We start from the raw sequence: 23622 nt of genomic DNA on the forward strand, positions 1-23622 counted from the left end.
GCCATAGCTCTCGCAGAGCTGTCCTTGAAAGGGCAGCTTCTGTCAGAGCTCTCTCAGCTCCACTCACCTCACAGGGTGTCTGTTGTGGGGGTAGAAGATAAAGGAGATTGTAAGCTGCTCTGAGTCTCTGATTCAGAGAGAAGGGTGGGGTATAAACCGGCAGTCTTCTTCTTCCTCTTCCCCCACAATCTTTGCAGGGCCACAGCGACACTCCAAAAGGCACTCACTTAAACGGACAGTTTTGTCCATCATGATTTGTATCAACCAGTCGTAAATAAATGTCGTGTCTGGCTACGGACTTTTTAGTGTTGTTAATGGCCAGCAATCAGTTTACAATGGCAGCATTTTGCACAGGAACAGACTGGGCGGGTGGGACATGGAAACCTCTTTGGCACAGGCTGGAGGCCTGTGGGGCTGAACTGACCAGCCCCAGTGGTCGGCTGATGTCTCCTGGCCACAATCTGGGGGTGGCCAAGCTGCAGCTGGGGAGCCACATGTGGCTCTTTCACACACATTGTGTGGCTCTCGAAGCCCCCACTGCCCTGTTAGCTGGCATCTCGGAGAAGGCATTTGTTTAAATCACTTCTCCAATTCAACCCAGCGGGTGGCTTGGAGAATACATTTAAAGTTAAAGTTGCTTTCTTTCCACCTCTCTCCCTCCCCATCTATTTGCCTGCCTGCCTTCCTTCCTTTCTTCCTCCCTTCTCTTCCTTCCTTCCCTGCTTCCTCCCTTCCCTTCTCTTCTCTTCCTTCCCTCCCTCCAACATCTGACGTTCATGACTTGTGGCTCTTAAACAGCTGCCATTTATTCTCTGTGTTGCCCCAGAGGGTGGGCATTGAACTGACCTGCATGCGGCCATGTCCATGTCTGAACAGAGCACATATCTTATAGGAAAGGAAAGGTCCCCTGTCCAAGCACCAGTCGTTTCCGACTCTGGGGTGATGTTGCTTTCACGTTTTCACGGCAGACTTTTTACGGGGTGGTTTGCCCTTGCCTTCCCCAGTCTTTTACACTCCCCCCCCCCCCCCAGTAAGCTGGGTACTCATTTGACCGACCTCGGAAGGATGGAAGTCTGAGTCAACCTCGAGCCGGCTACCTGAACCCAGCTTCCGCCGGGATTGAATTCAGGTCATGAGCAGAGCTTAAGACTGCAGTACTGCAGCTTTAACTCTGTGCCACGGGGCTCTTTAAACATATCTGATAAGATGCCCTCAAATTCTCGGCAGGGCGAAAGAGTTCCTGGGCCATGCTGTTGTGGTTCCAGCTCTGTGGGGACGATCTCTTTGTAGAGGGGAGGGTGGGCCCAGGCCCCCTCCTGAGGAGATCTTGCAAGGCCAGTCTATTTGCCACGGCTTTGGGGGGGGGGGGTTGAGTGGCAGGCATCTTCTTGTTGGGTGGGGGGAGGAATTGAGAGTTTGTCATTTAATTTTTATTTTTAAATGGCAGATGTTTTTAACCAGGGCTTTCTTTGGTAGAAAAAGTCCAGCAGGAACTCATTTGCATATTAGGCCACACCCCCTTGACAGCACCATCATTTCACATAGGGCCTTTTGTTGATAAAGCCCAGCAGGAACTCATTTGCATATCAGGACACACACCCTTGACACCACCATAGTTTCAAGCAGGGCTTTTTTCCAGAAGAAGCCCAGCAGGTACTCATTTGCATATCAGGCCACACCCCCTGACACCACCATAGTTTCACACAGGGCTTTTTTGTAGATAAAGTCCAGCAGGAACTCATTTGTATATTAGGCCACACTCCCTGATGTCACCATTGTTTCACATGGCGAGAACTCATTTGCATATTGGGCCACACCCCCTGACATCACCATTGTTTTTTGCAGGGCTTTTGGTGGATAAAGCCCAGCAGGAACTCATTTGCATATTGAGCCACACCCCTTGACATCACCATCATTTCACATAGGGCTTTTTGTAGTTAAAGCCCAGCAGGAACTCACTTGCGTATTAGGCCACACCCCTTGACATCACCATCATTTCACATAGGACCTTTTGTAGCTAAAGCCCAGCGGGAACTCATTTGCCTATCAGGCCACACCCCCTGATGCCGAGCAAGCCAGAACTGCGTTCCTGCTTTTTAAAAAGCCCTGTTTTTAACTGTTCTTGCAAGCCCCCCCTGAATGACGAGGACGAGCAGGATAGAATTGTTTTAATTAATAAAGAAACTGATTTGGTGGCAATTTAGCCACGCTGTCCTCAGATGGACAGAAGAGTAAAAGATCTGCCAAAACTAGGAAGTGCCCCGTGCAGAGAAGGCTTGGCAGACAGAGACAGGACTCCACTGCGGTTTGTCAAAAAGGTCAAGTTTATTTGTCCTTGGGACCCCCCACACTCCTTTCCTCTTCCCTTTCAAAAGACATTTTTTTTTAAAAAAAGAGAGAGAAAGAGAGCACCAAAACCTTTTTAGAAATTCGCTTTTAAGTACAGGATGCGAGGGGGGAAATGATCGAAAGGACGGGCTCAGATACAAAAGAAGGGTGGAAGAGTTATTTACAAGGGTGGGGAGGGGGACGTTGCCCCTCCTCCAAGTACCTACTCCACCCCGCCCCCTATTAAATTAAAAAAAGGACTGTGCCGTTATAAATAGACATATATAAAAACATAAGGATCTCTCCGGCAACGGTGTTTTCCTTGCCGGCCTGGCCTCTGCCCCTCAAACCAAAGTGCTTACATTCATTTTCACAAGGGGACGGGTTCAACCACAGCAGCTCCGTGACTTTCTACACAGGAGAGACGCAGAATGGGTTCGAGAGCAGAATTTTTAAAAGGAGACGTTTCTTTTTTAGAGAGAGAGAGAGAAACAGGACAACGTCCAAGAAATATTACATCTGAAATGATAGCTCACCTTTGGCGGGCAACAGAACAGAATTCTGAGTCCCAGTTGCTGAGCCCCTGCACTTATTTTTATGCTGGGGCCAAGGCATTAGGTGGTTCAAGGTGTCCAGTCTGAATTATACCCTTTTGCATACACAAATGGCAGGCACGATCCAGAGGGGAGATCAGACCCTCTTTCTCGGCCTCCAGCTGTGGTGTGGTGGTTAAGAGCAGCAGATTCTAATCTGGATAACGGTTTGATTCCCCCTCTTCTCCACATGCAGCCAGCTGGGTGACCTTGGATCAGTCAGGGTTCTCTCTGAGCTCTCTCAGCCCCACCTGCCTCACCGGGTGTCTGTTGTGGGAAGAGGAAAGGAGGGCGGCTGTAAATTGCTCCGAGGCTCCTTCAGGTAGTAAAGAAGATGATATTGGATTTATGTCCCGCCCTCCACTCCACATCTCAGAGCGGCTCACAATTTTCTTTACCTTCCTCCCCCACAACAGACACCCTGTGAGGTGGGTGGGGCTGAGGGAGCGCTGACAGAAACTGCCCTTTCAAGAACAACTCTGCCAGAGCTATGGCTGACCCAAGGCCATTCCATCAGCTGCAAGTGGAGGACTGGGGAAACAAACCTAGTTCTCCCAGATAAGAGTCAGCAGATTTAACCATGACACCAAACTGGCTCTGAAAGGTGGGGCATAAAACCAAGTTGTCTTCTTCCTCACTGCCCTCTCTGGCACCTACACCCCTGGTCCAGGATGGGTCCTTCCCCCCATGTCATGGCAGGGCCAATTCTCACATTCCCCACACACCTGCGCGGCTACATTCTCACCTTTCCAGTTGACTTTGGAAACGAGCTTTTTGGAATGCCTTCTTGTCCAATAGACGGGACATCCTTGGTGCCCACCAAAAAAAAAAGGCGTGGACTCTCACCCAGCTCCTAAGCTGTTCTTTAAAGAACCTTGTGTTCCACGTCAGAGATCCACCACAGGAGAACTTAGTCCCCCCCGATCCAATCCTTGAGGGTAGAGATCGAGTTGGATAATGCTGTTTTCATTCCCCAGCTGATCATAACTCATTCTAACTAGCCATCATTCCTTGTAAATCTCAGAGCGGCTTACAATCTCCTATATCTTCACCCCCCGTGAGGTGGGTGGGGCTGAGAGGGCTCTCCCAGAAGCTGCCCTTTCAAGGACAACTCCCTTTCAAGGAGAGCCAGTTTGGTGTAGTGGTTAAGTGTGCGGACTCTTATCTGGGAGAACCGGGTTTGATTCCCCCACTCCTCCACTTGCACCTGCTGGAATGGCCTTGGGTCAGCCTAGCTTTCACAGGAATTGGCCTTGAAAGTGCAGCTTCTGGGAGAGCACTCTCAGCCCCACCCACCTCACAGGGTGTCTGTTGTGTGTGTGTGCGTGTGTGTGGGGGGGTAGAAGGTAAAGGAGATTGTGACCCTTCTGAGACTCTGAGATTAGGAGTGTAGGGCAGGATATAAATCCAATATCTTCTTCTCCCAGATAAGAGTCCGCACACTTAACCACCACACCCCGGCTCCCACAGCCCCACCCACCTCACAGGGTGTCTGTTGTGGTGGTGGTGGGGAGGTAAAGGAGATTGTGAGCCGCTCTGAGACTCTGAGACTTGGGAGTGGAGGGCAGGATATAAATCCAATATCATCGTCTTCTTCTTCTACCTGTCTGAAATAAACGGGAACTTCCTGACAAAACTAGTTTTGCTTTCTTTCTTTGCAAATTTCCAGTCTTTTTGGCTGGAGCGTGTTAGCCTGACTTGGTGAAATCTCTGGCTTCCCTGTGATAACAGAAGCAGAAATTCCTTGGGAGGAGGAGAAAGGAGATGGCTGCGTAGTTCCTTAATCCCTCTCTAGCTAGCAGAAATAAAATTACAAGCGCGTATAAATAATTCACAGTGAATGGCACGGGGATCTGGTGGTTTCAAGAGGCCCTGATCCAACACAGCTAATGGTGTTCCCCACAGCTAATGGTGTTCCCCACAGACACTGGTCGAACACACACATCTCCTTCACCCCGAGGTTAAGCATTTGGCCATCTCGAGTCAACAGAATGTGGAATTCGCTGCCAGACGATGTGGTGATGGCCACCGGAATGAACAGCTTGAAAAGGAGAGAGATTTGTGGGTGTGTCTATCAATGGCTGCTAGCCGTGGTGACTGAGGGGAACCTCCGCATTCAGAGATACCCTCCTCTGAATCTCAGAACCAGGAGGCTATGTAAGAAGGCGGCCTTGGCCTCTCTGCCCTGTTGTTGGTCCTCCAGAGGAACTGGTTGGCCACTGTGTGAGACAGGAAGGTGGACTAGATGGACCCTCCCTGGTCTGATCCAGCAGGGCTCTTCTGATGTTCTTCTCAGGGGAAGGCCTCGGCCTCTCTGCCCAGTTGTTGGCCCTCCAGAGGAACTGGCTGGCCTCTGTGTGAGAGAAGATGCTGGACTAGATGGACCCTCCCTGGTCTGATCCAGCAGAGTTCTTCTTATGAAGGCCTCAGTCTCTCTGCCCTGTTGTAGGCCTTCCAAAGGAACTGGTTGGCCAATGGATACTGGGCTAGACGGACCACTGGTCTGATCCAGCAGGGCTCTTCTTAAAGCTGGAATGTTCTGCATGAATGTATGAAGCTCCCTTCTACAGAATCAGACCCTTGGTCTACCAAGATCAGTATTGGGTGTAGTGGTTAAGTATGTGGATTCTTATCTGGGAGAACTGGGTTTGATTCCCCACTCCTCCACTTGCAGCTGCTGGAATGGCCTTGAGTCAGCCATAGGTCTCGCGGCTTCTGTGAGAGCTCTCAACACTACCTACCCCACAGGGTGTCTGTTGTGGGGTGAAGAAGTTAAAGGACATTGTAAACCACTGAGACCCTGATTCAGAGAGAAGGGTGGGGTATAACTCTATGGTCTTCTTCAGACCGACAGCGCCCCTCCAGGGTCTCAGACAGAGGTCTTTCCCATCACCTACTGCCTGGTCCTTTTGACAAGAGATGTCGGGGATTGAACCTGGACCCTTCTGCATGCCAAGCAGATGCTCTACCACTGAGCCACGACCCCTCCATGGAAAGTCAGAGCCCTCTTTCTAAGCTAGGAGCTACTCTTTGATTAAGCTAGCTATCCCTCACTGAAGTCCTCTTGTTTTTCCACAGCACCCAGGACAGAACTGCTTGGTATCTGGGCAAAAGAATGTTTCCAAGACCATGTGGATTTCCATGGGCACATGAACCCATGAATCAGACCCTTGGTCCATCAGTAGGGTTGCCAGGTTCAATTCAAGAAATATCTGGGGACTCTGGGGGTGGAGCCAGGAGACTTGGGGGGGGGGAGTGGAGCCAGGAGCAAAGGTATAGCAAGCATAACTGAACTCCAAAGGGAGTTCTGGTCATCACATTTAAAGGGACGGCACACCTTTTAAATGCCTTCCCTCTGTTTGGAAATAATGAAGGATAGGGGCACCTTCTTTCAGGGCTCATAGAATTGGACCCCCTGGTCCAATCACTCTGAAACTTGGAGGGTGTTTTGAGGAGAGGCACTGGATGCTATGCTGAAAATTTGGAGTCTCTACTTCAAAAAACACCCCCCGAGTCCCAGATACCCACTGATCACTTCTCCATTATTACCCTATGGGAATCGATAGAGAATGGAGTGTCCAGCAGAAGTTTTCCTCCCATCTTCCCGCTTCCCATGAGGATCCCCTGCCCTCACCTGGGGATTGGCATCAAGGCCAGTCTTGTCTCCTCAGACTGGCAGCAGCTCTCCAGGGTCTCAGGCGGGGGTCTTTTACTTCACCTCCTGCCTGTCCCTTATAACTGGAGGGGCCGGGGATTGAACCTGGGACCTTCTGCATGCAAAACAGAGGCTCTTCCACTAAGTCATGGTGAAAGGGAATGTGCATAGCCTTTCTCCTCTCAATGAATCAGGACCGCCTTGCCCGCCCCCCAAAGAAAGACTGCCCATGCTGCTGTATGACCTATGGAAACTCACCCCGTCTAATCACCAGAGGAATAATTTCCTTCCTCGTTATGGAAGAAATCAAAAGGAGGTCATAGAATCACCCATGGCTTGTTCCCTGAGGGGTGGGGGTGCACCCCAGAGAGAGTTTTCATTTTAAAATCTCATTAAGCAACTCAGATTTATACGGGGAGGGGGAGGAAACTTAAATCCTTTGGAAATATAAATCACGATTATTTCAGCAGATTCTTATTGGCTTTTGTTCCTGTTCTCCAAGAGCTGACCGGCTCCCAACAGCACAGCTGGGGGGAAGAGAGAGAAACTGTAAGCGCTGGTCCGGCCAACGGGTTATGCAGAACTCTGCGGAGGCCTCAGAATTATTGGTGGGGCCATAAAAAAATCGAGGTTTAGTTCAAGAGGGGTGGAAAGGAAAAGTCCCCTGTGCAAGCACCAGTCGTTTCCGACTCTGGGGTGACGTTGCTTTTGCAAAGTTTTCACGGCAGACTTTTTTACGGGGTGGTTTTGCCATTGCCTTCCCCAGTCATCTCCGCTTTCCCCCCAGCAAGCTGGGGACTCATTTGACCGACCTCGGAAGGATGGAAGATTGAGTCAACCTTGGGCCCGCTACCTGAATGCAGCTTCCACCGGAATCGAACTCAGGTCGTGAGCAGAGAGTTCAGACCACAGTACTGCAGTACGGCTGCTTTACCACTCTGCGCCACGGGGCCGCTCAAGAGGGGTGAGGCAGTATAAAAACAGGGGCAGTAGGAAAGAATACCTGGATATAAATCTAGGATTTGACACACAGAGAAGGGCACGTACAGAAGACCGATCTATAGCATTTCCCTCCAAGAAACTTAGGGCACTAGGACATGGGTGTCAAACATGCGGCCCAGGGGCCGAATCAGGCCTCCAGATGGCTCCTATCAGACCCCCAAGCAACTGCCTGTCATCTGCTTCCTTCTCTCTCTCTCTTGCTTCCTTCTGCGTCGCAGCTTGCTTTGCAAGGCTTGCTCAATTGCGCAGGAGCTACAGAACAAAAGCTCTATTTTCTCCATTGGCTGAGGCTCCTCTTTTGGGGAGGGAGGGGGGGAAGGCAGAATTTGTTTTTTTTAAGGCTTTCTCGATCACACAGCAGAGCTACTGAGCCAAGCCTGTCTTCCTTTTCCCTCCTGGTTCCCAGGGGAGGGAGGGAAAGAGCCAGAGCTTCCTTTGCTCAGTTCCCTGGATCCCATGGGAGAGATACAAAGAAAGCACCTTTAAGACCAACAAGTACTGACGTTTTAAGCATGTTTTAAGGGTTTTGGTTTTTTTTTAAAAAACCATTTAATTGTTTGTCTGTGTCCTTTATAAAGTTGATATCTCTGCTATCGAATTTTAAATAGGTGTAATGGCCTGGCCCGACAAGGTCTGATTTATATCAGATCCGGCTCTCATAACAAATGAGTTTGACGCCCCTGCCCTAGGACATGATTCTTTACTCTTCCACATGTAGAACAGGGATCTCCAACATGGCACCCGTGGACACTACAGCGCCCACTGAGAGATTTTAGAAATTGCATGGGGCCATGTGGGGCTTTTGTCTGGCGAGTTTTTTGATTGGCTGTTGGAGATTTGATTGGCTGTTTGTTTGTTTTTAACTGTTGCTTTGGCCACCACAGCAAAAGGATCTTCCTTGTGACTGAAGGTAAGCTGGGGCAGCCATTTTGCGGCTGGTTTCACCTCCTGAGGCAGCCATTTTGTGGCCGCCATTTTGTGGCTGGATCCATCGATACTTTGTCAGAATTTCAGTGGTGCTCACAAGCTCAAAGTGGCTGAGGACTCCAATGTGGAATGTTCCGGGCTCTTAGGGAAGAGAGTTTTGAGTCCTGGGCAGCGATATTCCTTTCTCTTACAAAATTATTTGGGGGGCTTGCCCCTTTGGCCTGCCTCAACTCTATAAATTCCCTCTAAAACTGTACGTTTATAAACAAATTTTCCCCCTACACAGATTCCTTAAGTCTCTGTAATTCTCTCTCCTAAAGTGAACACTGGAGGAAAAACAAAATTGATTTAGAAAAAGAATATTTTCCTGATTGTGTGCTTGCTTCCCCCTGCGTCACGCATTCCCCCCGCCACAAGCCAAGACCCCTTAAAACAGGAGCCCCTGGGCCTCCTAAGTAGGGTTGCCATCTCCAGTTTGGGAAAGACCTGAAGATTTGGGAGGTGGAGCTTGGGTGGGGGGCAGGGACCTCAGTGGGATACAATGCCATACAGCCCCGCCCTCCAAAGCCGCCATTTTCTCCAGGGGAAGTGATCTTTGGAACTCCTGGGAGATCTCCTGGAGGCTCACAACCCTACTAAGCTGCTCTCTGTGGAGAAAGATGCTGGAAGAGGTCATGTTTTTGGTGGGGCCAGGAGAAGAGGCGGCCTTTCCTACGGCAGACTGGAAGAGAATTCTCTGCTCCTCTCTCTCTGCCTCCACCTTGGCTTATGCTGAGTACCAACTCAGTCGATCCCCCATCCTCTATTTCCCATGATCTCTCCCGCTCCTGCTGGGTTCCAACCTCCTTCGAGCCCTGTGTTAGGTTTGGTCCTGGAACCAGAAGGAGACCATCCAACCACTGCCTCGAGCCATCGCTGCCTCCAAAGTTCACGTCTTCTGTGGCGTCTCCAACGAACTGCCGTTGATCTTCCTGATACTCGGCTGCTCCGGTGTGGGCAGAAGCGGGTGGGTCAGACTGACCTGGGCGTTGCTAAATGAGGCGATCCTACCGCTGCCACCAATCTGGATGCTGACCGTCGTAGAATAGCTGGCCCTTTGGTGACTCTTCTCTGCGCACTGAGCCACATCCGTGGCGCCAGGGGCGTCCAGTCTGGGACAATTCTCCCCCTCCGCTTCCCTCCTCTGGGGGCTCGGCCGACGTTCAGCGCTGCCATACTTCGAACGCAGACCTGGCACGTTTGGCCACTTGATGCTGCCAAGTTCATGTGAACTGAGGTGAGCCCCAGTCAGCAGGCTGGGATTTGGGCAGGTAGGCCCCACGATACACCACGACGATGCCCGGTCTCCGTTTGTGGCTGGGTTCTCGGTCAGCCCGCTGGTGGGAAGGCTGTTCCCTCGAGGCCTCCAGCCGCACTGAGGAGAAACAGACGGCCCCAGGGCAGGGGTCAATGTCTGGGGCACCGGGGCAGCAATGTGGGCAGGTGGCTGCCCAGGAAGGTGAGCGTACAGAGGGGTGAAAGTGCATGCCTGGGACCCCACGGGAGGTGGGGAGCAGACCCTGGACTTCATGGGGGAGGGCGACTGGACCCGGGAGTTGGGCTCTGAGGCGGAAGAGAATGTCGTACGATGCTCAAAGAGCGGGCCCGCTGCTGACCAGGCGCGTTGGCGAGTGGGTGACAAAGGCCCCGGGCTGAAGCAACGGGGGGCGTACCCAGCCGGAGAAGCATCTCGTGGAGACCGGGCCTCTGCCCTCCTCAAGCTGCCGGGGACTTTGGGCGCCCCTTTGGGGAGAAGAGCCAGAGGATTTGCTTTCGGCTTCGGCAGGGCCTGGACGGAGGGGGGAGGCCGGCAAGGTATCTGCAGCTCTTCCGGCTGAGGGGCGCCGTTTCTCCTGGCCAGGCTCTGACTGATGCAGGAAGCGGCGATGTACCTAGAGATGGCCGCAGCGCTTGACGAGAGGCACCGGCGGACCGGGGAAGGGGGAAGCAGCTTTGGGAGAGGGGTGAATGGATGCTGCTCGGGGGCAGAGACTGGGGACTCCACCACGGCCTGGGAATCTCCACGCATGGGGGAAGGGGGCTCCCGGATAGGGGTCCCCACTCTGGCAGGTGACAGGTGCGAGCTATTACTAAGCAATGATGTCTCCGTGCTTCCGGAGGAGGGAAGCGGTTGGGGAATTGTGATTTTGGAAGCCTTGGGGAGAGGAGTGGGGTTTGAGGTTTCCTGGGTGCAGGTCCCTGATGCAATATGGGAGTCTTTCTCACTTGTACCCAGCATCTGTTTGTCCCTTTCTTTGCATTCAACCTTCTCCAGGGAAGGGTTGGGTCCCTTTTTCTCCCAAACGATTTGATGCGGTTGCCTCGGCCCACGGCCCAGGAGGGAATGTCCTGATTCCTGCATCTGTGGCAAACTGTGGTCCCCTACGCATCCGGCGGAAGAATGGGATAACGTGGGCTTTAATTCCTCTGTGGGGCCAGAGAAGACGGTTGGATCTTCTGCTTTCAAGTTACTGTGGCTCTGCTGGGGGAGGATGGACTTCACAGTTTCTGCAGTGACCCCCGGCTGGATCTTAGGAGCCCCAAACTGCTTGGTCTCCCTGTCTGGTTCAGCTGTACCCACAGAGTCCTCTGCATTTGCGACCTCAATGGTTGCCTTGTCCAGGGATCTGGGGCAGGAAGGAAGGCCCCCTACATTGCAGTCTTCCTCGGTGGGGTCTGTTAGGACCTCAGAATCCATGTTGCAAGCCGGAGATGAGGAATCTACTCCTGGGCATCCATCTTCAGCAGCAGCGGGAATTCCCTCACCACCAACGCACGGCAAGGCATTTGACACAACGCTCCCATTGTAGGAATCGGGATACAGTGACGCCTGCCTTAACGGACCCAGGAGATCTGGAGAAAGGAGAGGATGGGGCTTCTCGCTATGTAGGTCGAGAGCAGTTCCCCAGGTGGCGGCCACGAGAGGAATATTCTCTTGGACGCCGATCACGTGCTGAAGAGATTCGTGGATGAGGACGTGGCCATAGATCCGTGGCTCACCTGAGGAGGGGAAGAGAGAGAGACACACACACAAGAGAAAAGTATGAAACCCACAGTTCTTTCCTTTGGAGGAAAAAGCTCGATATTTAAGTAGATTCGTTTCAGAGCCTGGTTATGTTAGTTTGCAGTGGAAGAGCTCGATTTGAGCCCAACAGCCCCTTAGGGACTAGCGACATTTCTGAGGTATCAGAGTTTGAGAGTCAAAAGCCTATTTGATGAAGGGAACTTTGACTCTCGGAAGCTTATGTTCTGAAAATCTTGTTAGCTTCTGAAGCGCTGTTGGACTTGAATAATTAGATTCAGCAATTAAAGCTTTAGCACATTAATTGTTCGGGGCCTCTTTCAGATGGTGGGGCTGTGAGTTTGGGAAGCTCTGGGTCACTGTTTTGAAGCTGTTTTGTTTGTGGTTTGATACCTTCACAAGGAATTAAAAAGAGGGAAGAAATTAGATGACTTTTCCTTACAACAACGAATAGCTTTTGCTTGATCCAACTGTTAGTTGGTCTTCAGCAGCAGAAAAAAGAACCTTGGTCATGCAACTGTGCATATAGCTTTAATCAATTAATTTGGTAAAGGGCAGATGGTTAATCAATTAAAATTCTTTTATTGGTTAAAAGCTATAAACGGAAGATCCCCTCCGTTAAACATAATATCATCAGAAGAGCCCTGCTGGATCAGACCAGTGAGGGTCCATCTAGTCCAGCTTCCTGCCTCACACAGTGGCCAGCCAGTTTCTCTGGAGGGCAGAGAGGCCGAGGCCTTCCCCTGAGAAGAACATCAGAAGAGCCCTCCTGGATCAGACCAGGGAGGGTCCATCTAGTCCAGCCTCCTGCCTCACACAGTGGCCAACCAGTTCCTCTGGAGGGCCAACAACAGGGCAGAGAGGCCGAGGCCTTCCCCTGAGAAGAACATCAGAAGAGCCCTGCTGGATCAGACCAGGGAGGGTCCATCTAGTCCAGCCTCCTGTCTCACACAGTGGCCAGCCAGTTCCTCTGGACGGCCAACGACAGGGCAGAGAGGCCGAGGCTTTCCCCTGAGAAGAACCTCAGAAGAGCCCTGCTGGATCAGACCAGGGAGGGTCCATCTAGTCCAGCCTCCTGCCTCACACAGTGGCCAACCAGTTCCTCTGGAGGGCCAACAACTGGGCAGAGAGGCCGAGGCTTTCCCCTGAGAAGAACATCAGAAGAGCCCTGCTGGGTCAGACCAGGGAGGGTCCATCTAGTCCAGCCTCCTGCCTCACACAGTGGCCAGCCAGTTTCTCTGGAGGGACAACAGGGCAGAGAGGCCGAGGCCTTCCCCTGAGAAGAACATCAGAAGAGCCCTGCTGGATCAGACCAGGGAGGGTCCATCAAGTCCAGCCTCCTGTCTCACACAGGGGCCAACCAGTTCCTCTGGAGGGCCAACAACAGGGCAGAGAGGCCGAGGCCTTCCCCTGAGAAGAACATCAGAAGAGCCCTGGTGGATCAGACCAGTGAGAGTCCATCTAGTCCAGCAGTCTGTCTCATACAGTGGCCAGCCAGTTCCTCTGGAGAGCCAACAATAGGGCACAGAGGCTGAGACCAATTTCTGCCATTCAGAATATCAGGCATGTTTAGATGCTCTGTGTTTACTGAGAAATGAGTCTAGATGTCTCAAGTAAGCGAGCCAGACTACATGCTGCAAAAGAAAGATGCAAAACCCTCACAGTTAAAACCTGGACTGAATGATCCTAACTCATGAGGCAACAAATGAATCAGGATCAAAATTGAATCACTCTGTGTCTCTTTTCAAGGATAAGGAAGATGGCATCTGAGCATGTGCAGATAGCAATTCCTTCACTCCCAAGTAGCCTTACACCTGGACAATAGGAGGGAGGGGAAGGCATACTACAAAGCTGGCTGTAGTGTACTGGTTAGGGTGCTGGACTGGGTCTGAGAGAACGAGGTTTGAATCCCCATGGCAGCTTCCTGGGTGACCTTGGGCCTACCTCTCAGGGTTGTTGTGAGGATAATGCAGAGGAGAGGAGCATGATGTCAGCCTCCTTGAGTTCCCATTGGGGTGAAGAATAAGGTAATAAAGGAGAAGAAGATATTGGATTCATATCCAGCCCTATACTCCAAATCTCAGAGTCTCACAGCGGTCACAATGTCCTTTACCTCCCCCTCCCACACCCTGTGAGATTGGTGGGGCTGAGAGAGCTCTTACAGCAGGTGCCCTTTCAAGGACAGCTTTGGAAGAGCTAGGGCTGATTCAAGGCCATTCCAGCAGCTGCAAGTGGAAGAGTGGGGAATCAAACCTAGTTCTCCCAGATAAGAGAGCTCTGGCTGACTCAAGGCCATCCCAGCAGGAGCAAGTGGAGGAGTGGGGAATCAAACCTGGTTCTCCCAGATAAAAGAGCTCTGGCTGACCTAAGGCCATTCCAGCAGGTGCAAGTGGAGGAGTGGGGAATCAAACCTAGTTCTCCCAGATAAGAGAGCTATGGCTGACCCAAGGCCATTCCAGCAGCTGCAAGTGGAGGAGTGGGGAATCAAACCTAGTTCTTCCAGATAAGAGAGCTATGGCTGACCCAAGGCCATTCCAGCAGCTGCAAGTGGAGGAGTGGGAAATCGAACCCGGTTCTCCCAGATAAGAGTCCGCACACTTAACCACTACACCAAACTGGCTCTCTAAACACATTTATTAAGTAAATAAATAAATTGCAGGCAAGTTTTTCAGAGTTCAGAGGAGGGAACTCTACTGGGGCGGTCTCAAACTGTGCTCTGTTTTTCATCTGTTGTTCCCCAGGGCGGACGGTCATGGCACCCTCGAGATAATTTGCCTTGCTCTTTTGATGCTGAAGAACTTACCCTGTTCTCTCCCCCTAAAAGATCACAGACTCCTGTCGGGAAAGTCTGAAGGGGAAAGAACGCCACAGGATTTATTGTTTTCCAGATGCTCCCAAGACATCTGCACGGTGGGAGCAGGGAAGAAGGTCAACAGAGCGGAGGAGGCAACCAGCACGCTCCGTTCCCATCCCCTCCTTTTACAAACACAGAGTACTGTTCCCTGCTGGATTCTAAACCATCTCTTCCTACTCAGAAGAGGGGAACAGGAAGAATTTGGGTAGGGAGAAAGCTGCATTGGCAGAGGCTCCTCCCTTGGGGAGGAAGGGGGGGAGAGCTTACTTTGCCAGGCTCTCTCAATCCCACAACAGAGCTACTGAGCCAAGCCCCTCTTCCTTCTGTTGGCTTTTCTAAACTGACCAGTCCCAGGGCCTTCAGCTTTTTCTCTTAGGGAAGCTGCTTCAACCCCCTCATCATCTAGGCTGCAAACACAGGCAGAGAGCCAGTTTGGTGTAGTGGTGAAGTGTGCGGACTCTTATCTGGGAGAACCAGGTTTGATTCCTCACTCCTCCGCTTGCAGCTGCTGGAATGGCCTTGGGTCAGCCGTAGATCTCGCAGGAGTTGTCCTTAAAAGGGCAGCTGCTGGGAGAGCTCTCTCAGCCCCACCCACCTCACAGGGTGTCCGCTGTGGGGGAGGAAGGGAAAGGAGATTATGGGCCGCTCTGAGACTCTGTTCTTGAAAGGGCAGCTGCTGGGAGAGCTCTCTCAGCCCCACCCACCTCACAGGGTGTCTGTTGTGGGGGGAGAAGAGATAGGAGATTGTGAGCCGCTCTGAGATTCAAAGTGGAGGGCAGGATATAAATCCAATATCTTCTCGTTGTCTTCTTCTTCTCAAGCGAGCAGAAAACAAGGGCATGCTGCACACTCACGCAGGGTCTCACCTGGGTTCCTTGGGGAAGGGGCATTCCTGACCCCTCCCCCAGCAGGAGAGAGACTCTGAAGTCCCCCCCCCCCCGCAACCCGCAGGGGGATTGGATGACATCATGGACCAGAAGGAAGGTGTGTGGTTGCTATTTCTCTTTGCCCCAAGCCTCACCCAGAAGCCCAAAAGAGAACCAGGGAAATTTGTGACGAGTGGTTGTGAACTTGGGCCTTCATTAGAGCACAAACAGGGGTGGCACAGTACAGAAGAAGAAGATGATTTTGGATTTATATTCCGCCCTCCACTCCAAAGAGTCTCAGAGTGGCTCACAATCTCCTTTCCCTTCCTCCCCCACAACAGACACCCTGTGAGGTTGATGAAGATATTGGATTTACATCCCGCCCTCCACTCCGAAGAGTCACAGAGCGGCTCACAATCTCCTTTCCTTTCCTCCCCCACAACAGACACACTGTGAGGTAGATGAAGATATTGGATTTATATCCCGCCCTCCACTCCGAAGTGTCTCAGAGCGGCTCACAATCTCCTTTACCTTCCTCCCCCACAACAGACAACTTGTGAGGTGGGTGGGGCTGAGAGGGCTCTCACAGCAGCTGCCCTTTCAAGGATAACCTCTGCCAGAGCTATGGTTGACCCAAGGCCATGCTAGCAGGTGCAAGTGGAGGAGTGGGGAATCAAACCCGGTTCTCCAAGATAAGAGTCCGCACACTTAACCACTACACCAAACTGGCTACAAACTGGATAAGTAGCTACAAACCACGATGCCAAAAAGCAAACACTTAACCTTAAATTATTTCATTCTAAAGGTGCACAAGCATCAACAATTCATACAGCAATAACAAAATAAGTAAAGAAGAAGTCCCACAATGAGAATGTCCATTTCACTGGGTGACTCCGAAGAAACTTTTTCAATCTCCAATGGGTGCATCACTCCCAACAATTATAAAGCTGGTATAAAGCTGGCGATCACGTAAAGGTGAATTTTCCTTTGAAGCTGGTATCTGAGGTGGACTCCGTCTTGCGTTGAATTGTTGGAGTGATACACCCATTGAAGGTTGAAAAAGTTTCTTCGGAGTCACCCAGTGAAATGGACATTCTCATTGTGGGACTTCTTCTTTACTTATTTTGTTATTGCTGTATGAATTGTTGATGCTTATGCACCTAGAGAACGAAATATTTTTTTTCTAATTTAAGATCAAGTGTTTGCTTTTTGGCATAGTGGTTTATCGCTACTAATCCCCACGTGGGGGCAGGGGATTCCCCGGTTTGGGGGCCCTCTCCCTGTTTCAGTGTCATCAGAAAGCGGAGAAGAGGGAGGGAAATGTCTGCTGGGCACTCCATTATTCCCTATGGAGACCGATTCCCATCGGGTATAATGGAAGATTGATCTGTGGGTATCTGGGGCTCTGGGGGAGGGGGGCTGCTTTTTGAGATAGAGGCACCACATTTTCAGCATAGCATCCTTTGCCTCTCCTCTAAATACCCTCCCAGTTTCAAAAGGATTGGACCAGGGGGTCCAATTCTGAGCCTCCAAAGAAGGTGCCTCAGCCTTCATTATTTCCAATGAAGGGAAGGCATTTAAAAGAAGTGTGGTCCCTTTACATGTGATAGCCAGAGCTCCCTTTGGAGTTCAATGATGCTTGTCACAACCTTTCTCCTGGTTCCACCCCCAAGTCTCCTGGCTCCACCCCCTCATCTCCTGGCTCCACCCCAAAGCCTCTTGGCTCCACCCCCAAAGTCTCTTGGCTCCAACCCCAGTCTCCTGGCCCCACCCCAAAGCCTCCTGGCTCCATCCCCAAAGTCTATTGGCTCCACCCCCAAAGTCTCCTGGCTCCACCCCCCAGATACTTCTTGAATTGGACTTGGCAACTCTAAGAGAAGAACCCCGCAGTGCTCAGGTGCACTCACAGTGGGGGATGCTGGCTCCCGTCCTCCCATCCTGCGCCCCGACTAGGTTTCCGCTGGCAGCCCTCCTCGGAGGCCGTCCCCTCAGCCTCTCCATCCCCTTCTTTTGAGCTTTCAGCCGACTGATTTTCTCACTGTACATCTTAGCCAAGGCATGGACTTTGTTGATAATCCGCTCCGAGTTCTCCAAGAGACACGGGTCCCCGTTCTCGTAGACGTCCAGCGAGGGGAGGTAGCCAGAAGATCCATCGGCAACCGTGGCCAACGGCCTTCTTTCTGCCGCTCCGCCGTGTGCTCCATGCTGTGGACTTCTGCTTGGAGTTGACAGGGGTTCCTCCAAATCAGAATCCTCCACGATGCACAAAGGTTCCGCATACGCCAGTGTCTCTTGGGGGCAACATAATTCCCTACTGCCTGTTTTGACCTCTTTTCTCGGGGTATCTAGGACCCTTCGCTCTTTCTCCTGCCACGCTTTCCGGATCTCTGCGCAGGACTTGAACTCGGACTCCACCTCCTCCTCTAAGCCACTCCCACTTTGGGGCCTGTGATGGTTCCTTTCTTGGCCAGCATCGTTTTGGGTGTGATTCGAATGGATGCCGTTAGACGAGTCCTGCCCCTTCTCAGAATTCTTACAGCTAGGATGTAATAACTGGGCCTTTACGTTATGGGAAAGCTCCGCCCTTTCTGGTGATTGGGCACCGTCAGACTGGCTCCGCCCCCTTTTGGACTGTTCCGGGCTCAGGGCCGGCTGGCTCTGCCCTTCCTTGGAATCCTCTCGGCATGAAGGCCCAAATGTGCTACACGATTCGCTCCGGCCCCTGCCGGAGAGATCATGATTGGATGTGCTGGGTGGTGGGCGGGGCCTTCTGGATTTGGCCCCACCCACTCCCCCATCCTGGGCATCGTTTTGGCTTAAGATGCTGTTGAATCGAAGGATGGACTCCCGTACCACGCCGGTGGGCACAGAAGGGGCGCACTCTTTCTTGCCCGGTCCGGGCCCCTTCACCAGCGCCTCTGCTCCTTCGTAATAATTCTTGATCTTCTCAATTAGCAGCCAGTCATCTTTGCTTAGCGTAGACTCCCACTTGGCTCCTTTCTCCTCTTTGTCCGAGCCAACCAGAGAGCTCTGGTGGCACTGGCTGGACCAGTCTCCATCCCCCTGGGGCAGGCGCTCTCTGTCAGTTGCCTCCTGCTCAGAGCAGACAGGGCCATTGGCATCTTCCAGCTTGCTGCAGACGTCCTCTGAGGCCAGCTCCTCCAAGACATGGAGAGGAGACGGGCCGTTCTCCTCTCCCTGCTGCCTCTCCTCCTCTCCTTCCGAGGAGTCGCTGGTGAAGGAGTGGCTGAGTGTCGGAAGGGCCCGTTCCTGGAGGGAGTGGCTTTGGGATGGAGCATGGAGGGGTTCAAAGGGCGTGTCTTCCTGGAAGTCCGGCTCCTCCTCCTCTAGTTCTTTCAGGACATCATTTTGTGGGAGTTGATCCTAGGCAAAGAGGGAAAGACTTGCTTCAGATATCACACAAAACCACGGTTCGTTTGCAAACATCCAGGGCTGGCTCGCCCACTAGGCAAACTAGGTGGTTGCCTAGGGTGCCGGGAGGGTTGGGATGCCAAATTGGGCTCCCCCCCTCCCAGTGCCCCAGGAAACCACCTAGTTTGCCTGCCTCCTCTGCCCGTCCACTGCCGCCCACCCGTCACCACTGCCCACCCCTCCCTTCCCGTCCTTTTGCCTTCCCCACCCCCAGTGCGATCACACCTGGGCCCTGCCGGCTGAAAGGCAGCGTTGTCACAACTCAGGGGGGTATTAACCAATTGCTGCCACCACTCTGGGTTAAGGGTTCCCCTTGAGAAGGCCCAGAGTTCCCTCCCAAGCCCTTCAAGGCCTCTTGTAGCTTAGGCCAAATAATAGGCGTGAGGACCAGGCAGAGTGAACAACAACAAAATGGTTTATTGCAGTGCAATATAAATTAACAAGGTGCATAAAACAGTAAAAGGGTGAAGGGAAAAATAAACAAAAGTCCTAACTCGTCTGAATTTACAGTCCCTAAACTACTAACCAGCACTCACCCCTTCCCTTGGGTGAGGGAACTTTCCCCTGCTCAAGCTCTTCAGGCACAGCCTACCTCTAGCTCAGCCTCCCAGGGAAAGAACACCCACTTCCTGTGCTGGGCCTTTATATTCTCTTCCCAGGCCCCACCCCTCTCTGGGCCTGTTTCCCTCCAAAGCCCTCGCTACCCTATCAGAGGGACAGAGAGGAACCTGGGAGATGTAGGATTTCCCCAGTAACTCCTAAACAGGCTTCCCTGGGCCGGCAGGCCTCACTAGGCCCAGGATCATGACAGGCGTGCATCTTATCTTCCAAAGGACACGCTGGAGAATGCTTGGCTCTCCCTCCCAAGCATTCTCCAGCACGTCCTTTGGAAGATGTGTGCTGCAGCTGGCAAGGCCCAGGCGTGGCACGCTGTGATCGCACGGGGGGGGGGGGGGGAGGCGATGGGAAGGGAAGGAGGGGGTGGGCGGGTGGCAAGGGGTGGTGCCCGGGGGGTGGAGTGCAGTAGAGCGGGACACTGCATTGCAGCAGTGTGGGGGTTGGCGGCAAGTGGGCACCTACCTGGGGCGTCACTGTCGACACCCCCGTCCTATGGGAACAGACTTCATAGGGAATAAAGGAGTGCCCAGCAGACATTTCCTCCCCCCCCTGCCTGCTTTCTGATGATCCTGAAGTGGGGGGAGGGCCTCCAAACTGGGGGATCCCTTGCCCCCACCTGGGGATTAAGTAACACAACAAGAGAACCGCGGTGGTAGGTAGCGAGAAAATAAAGCCCACAGTTTCCGTGATGACCGGGCTCAGACACTAAAGAAACAATAACAATATTATCGAAAGCTTTGTGTATTCTATGTAACATAAAGCACAGACACAACTCAATAATTTAGGAAACAGAACATCCCAAAGTAGCCATCAGAAATCGTCCAATTTTTGAAGCAGCCCAATGTGGCTTCCTTGAAAGGTCTGAGTTAGCGCTGGAGAAGAACGATGAATGATGTCCGAGTAGATGCAAATTTTAAGGCAGCCAGCAGTCCAATTTATTATTATTATTATTGTTGTTGTTGTTGTTAGTTTATATCTATTCCGCCCCTTCCCCCTTTTGGGGGGCTCAGAGCGGAGTACAACAACATTGCACTGCAACAAGGATGTACTATTACCTCGTTTCACAGTTGCTTCTTCAAGCATCAGGTAATCAATTTCAGATACGAGGGTATGAACGCCAAGAAAGTCAAGTCTCCAAACTTCAAGTCACTGCGAGCAACTTAATGCAAATCACTGAGCGGGGTCTGTGCTTTATGTTACGTAGAATACACTGAGCTTTCGATAACATGGTTATTGTTTCTTTAGTGTCTGAGGCTGGTCATCGCGGAAGCCTTGTGCTTTATTTTCTTGCTACCCACCTGTTCACGCAGAGGCCAACCCTTTCCTCTGGACAGCTAGCAACAGGGCACAGAGGCCAAGGTCTTCCCCTAAGGTTGCCTACTGGCTTTGGGATTCAGGAAATTAGCGCCTCTGAATGTGGCAGTTCCTCTCAGCCACCGGGGCTAGTAGCCACTGACAGATGTATCCTCTATGAATCCAGGATCGAATCCCCTTTTGAAGCGATTTATACCTGTGGCCATCACGACATCCTTTGGCAGTAAAGCCCACAGATTTATTCCCCTGTTGTATAAATAAGTATCTCTGTTAGGGTTGTCAAGCAATGTCTTACTACGACTGTCTGTGTTTATCAGAATATAACTGCCATGCCTTAACTGTTACTAACCCTAAAATGAATCTGAGGCACATCAAAGTAGAGAACCAGCCCGCGCCTCTTTCGCGTTTACTAACAAATGCAAGAATGCGCCTTTGAAGATAAAGCCTCCAGGGACGATTTCCCAGGCAGCGCCTGGACCCAGGAAGAGTAACCACAAAGGAGATAAAGAAGGGAACCGTGTGAACTTTCACACGTGAATATAGAAATGTTTAGCAATTGTAGCAATGTTTATGGAACCTTTGATGTGCCACCTTTAAGTATGCATTCTGCTGTTACTCTGTATCAGTTCCAATTCTTGGCTCAATAGAAGCATATGGATTATCAATAAAACCATACTTTGTTTCAACTCACGGACTGGTTACTCTGAGATCCGCTTGCTTGACATTCCCCAGGTGGGGGCAGGGGATCCTCCGGTTTGGAGGCCCTCCCCCGCATCAGGGTCATCAGAAAACAGCAGGGGAAGGTCTGCTGGGTGCTCCCATTATTCCCTACGGAGACCGATTCCCATAGGGAATAATGGAGATCTATGGGTTTCTGAGGCTCTGGGGGAGCCGTTTTTTGAGATAGAGGCAACAGATTTTCAGCATAGCATCTGGCGCCTCTCCTCCAAACACCCTCCATGTTACAAAAGGATTGGACCAGGGGGTGCAATTCTGTGAACTCCAAAAGAAGGTGCCCCTATCCGTTATTTCCAACGGAGGGGAGGCATTTGAAAGGTGCGCGGTCCATCTCAATGCGATGGCCAGAACTTCGTTTGGAGTTCAATTATGCTTGTCTCAACCTTGCTCCTGGCTCCACCCCCAAAGTCTCCTGGCTCCACCCCCAAAGATATTTCTTTAATTGAACCAGGCAACCCTATTCTCTATTTGTTTAGCAGCACACAGCTTAACAATGAGACAGAAGAGGGCTGCCAGCCTCCAGGTACACTCTGGAGTCCTCCCAGAATTGTGACTTGCTCCCAAAGTTTGGAACAGGAATCAGGAGGCCTCTCTCCACTCCTAACTTGAGTCCCCATCCGCAGTGCATGCCACCTGTCCCTCCTCCGTTACCTGCACACCCACGCTGGACATCTCTGGGTTTCCCGGCCCCGGAACAGTCCCTTTTTCCTTGTCCAGGCCTCGCTGGCTGAGTAGCTCCAGGATCTCCTCTGTGATGGACAGGTTGGTGGGGACGGGCTCTTCAGACAGAGAGAACTCCCCTTCCTCTGGGTCTGAATCTCCTGGCTCAGCCTCCATCACGCTGGAAGCCAGAGTGCAGGAACTGCCGGAGGGGCGAAAGGACTCCGCAGCTGGGAAGAGCTCTCCAGCGCTGTCAGCATGCTGCACGGACAAAACGTGGCATCACAGATGAGTATTAGGTGGGCCTTGCGGGGCCACTGATCTAGCACAATATTTTACAGCTGGGAGCCTCCCTATCAGGGTTGCCAACCTCCAGGTGCTAGCTGGAGATCTCCTGTTATTCAATTGACCTGCAGGCGACAGAGAGCAGTTCCCCTGGAGAAAATGGCTGCTTTGGAGGGTGGACTGTATGGCAGGGGTGTCCAACGGTAGCTCTCCAGATGTTTTTTTTGCCTACTTCTCCCATCAGCCCCAGCCATTGGCCATGCTGGCTGGGGCTGATGGGAGTTGTAGGCAAAAAACATCTGGAGAGCTACCGTTGGCCACCTCTGCTCTATGGCATTATACCCACAGGGCTGCCAAGTTCCTGGGCCATTGTTATTCTGCAGAAAGGATTGAGCTGTTGCCATGTATAATATTATAAAAGATACTGAAGCTTGAAGAAGCCACGTGTGAAACAGGGCCCTGTGCGCATCCCTGTTGCGTCAGTGTGCCTTGCTGTCGTTATGATCTGCACCAGTTACGTCTAAAGAAGAATTGGAGCGTTGGACTCCGTTTTCACGGCTTGTCTTATCGCATTCCGACCCTTTTCTACAAAAACAAGAACTCTCGTCGTAAATGTGAGCTTACGGGACTTGGACGTGATACCTTTGCACCTCTGTAATATTTATTGCACAAGGTTTCTATGTTTTGTATATGAATAGAAATTAATTATTCTTGAGGCTGGTTTATCGTGGATGCTTTAGTGTTTTTGTCCTGCTCCATTTTCCATGTTACTCTTTTTGGGTTGCTCCAAGTTCCCGGGCCGGGCAAGGGTCCCCCGACATCGCTGGCGCAATGACATCACTCGCAGTGACGTCATTGTGCCGGCGATGTTCCGTGCCGGCTGCTCTAGGAGCTTCCGGGAAAACTCTATGGTTTTCCCGAATGCTCTAGCAATTTGGGAGGGAAAACTCTATGGTAATAAGCAGGGCTTTTTTGAGCAAGAACGCACAGGAACGCAGTTCAGGCTGGCTTGGTGTCAGGGGGTATGGTTTGAGATGCAAATTAATTCCTGCTGGGCTTTTTTTGTGGCAGGCTTCACCCCCTGTGGCAGCCATTTTGTGGCAGGCTTCGCCCCCTGAAGCAGCCATTTTGTAGCCGGCTTCGCCCCCTGTGGTAGCCATTTTGTAGCAGGCTTCGCCCCCTGCAGCAGCCATTTTGTGGCAGGCTTCGCCCCTGTGGCAGCCATTTTGTGGCAGGCTTCGCCCCCTGCGGCAGCCATTTTGTGGCAGGCTTTGCCCCCTGAAGCAGCC

At 51.9% G+C, this 23622-nt stretch overlaps 1 protein-coding gene across 1 annotated transcript in view; it reads right to left on the minus strand.

Moving 5' to 3' along the window:
• Window positions 1–9403: 9403 nt before the first annotated feature.
• PLEKHG2 (pleckstrin homology and RhoGEF domain containing G2) overlaps window positions 9404–23622 on the minus strand; it is a 38210-nt gene continuing 23991 nt past the window's right edge. The window contains exons 12-14 of the mRNA XM_060257788.1: window positions 22040–22309; window positions 17194–18670; window positions 9404–11544 (exon numbers count right to left, since the gene is read on the minus strand). Of these exons, the coding sequence (XP_060113771.1) occupies window positions 9434–11544; window positions 17194–18670; window positions 22040–22309 (3858 nt within the window). The 3' untranslated portion in view covers window positions 9404–9433. The remainder of the gene's footprint in view (window positions 11545–17193; window positions 18671–22039; window positions 22310–23622) is intronic.

This window comes from Heteronotia binoei, chromosome 17 (genome assembly GCF_032191835.1).
Source record: "Heteronotia binoei isolate CCM8104 ecotype False Entrance Well chromosome 17, APGP_CSIRO_Hbin_v1, whole genome shotgun sequence".
NCBI classification, from domain to species: domain Eukaryota; kingdom Metazoa; phylum Chordata; class Lepidosauria; order Squamata; family Gekkonidae; genus Heteronotia; species Heteronotia binoei.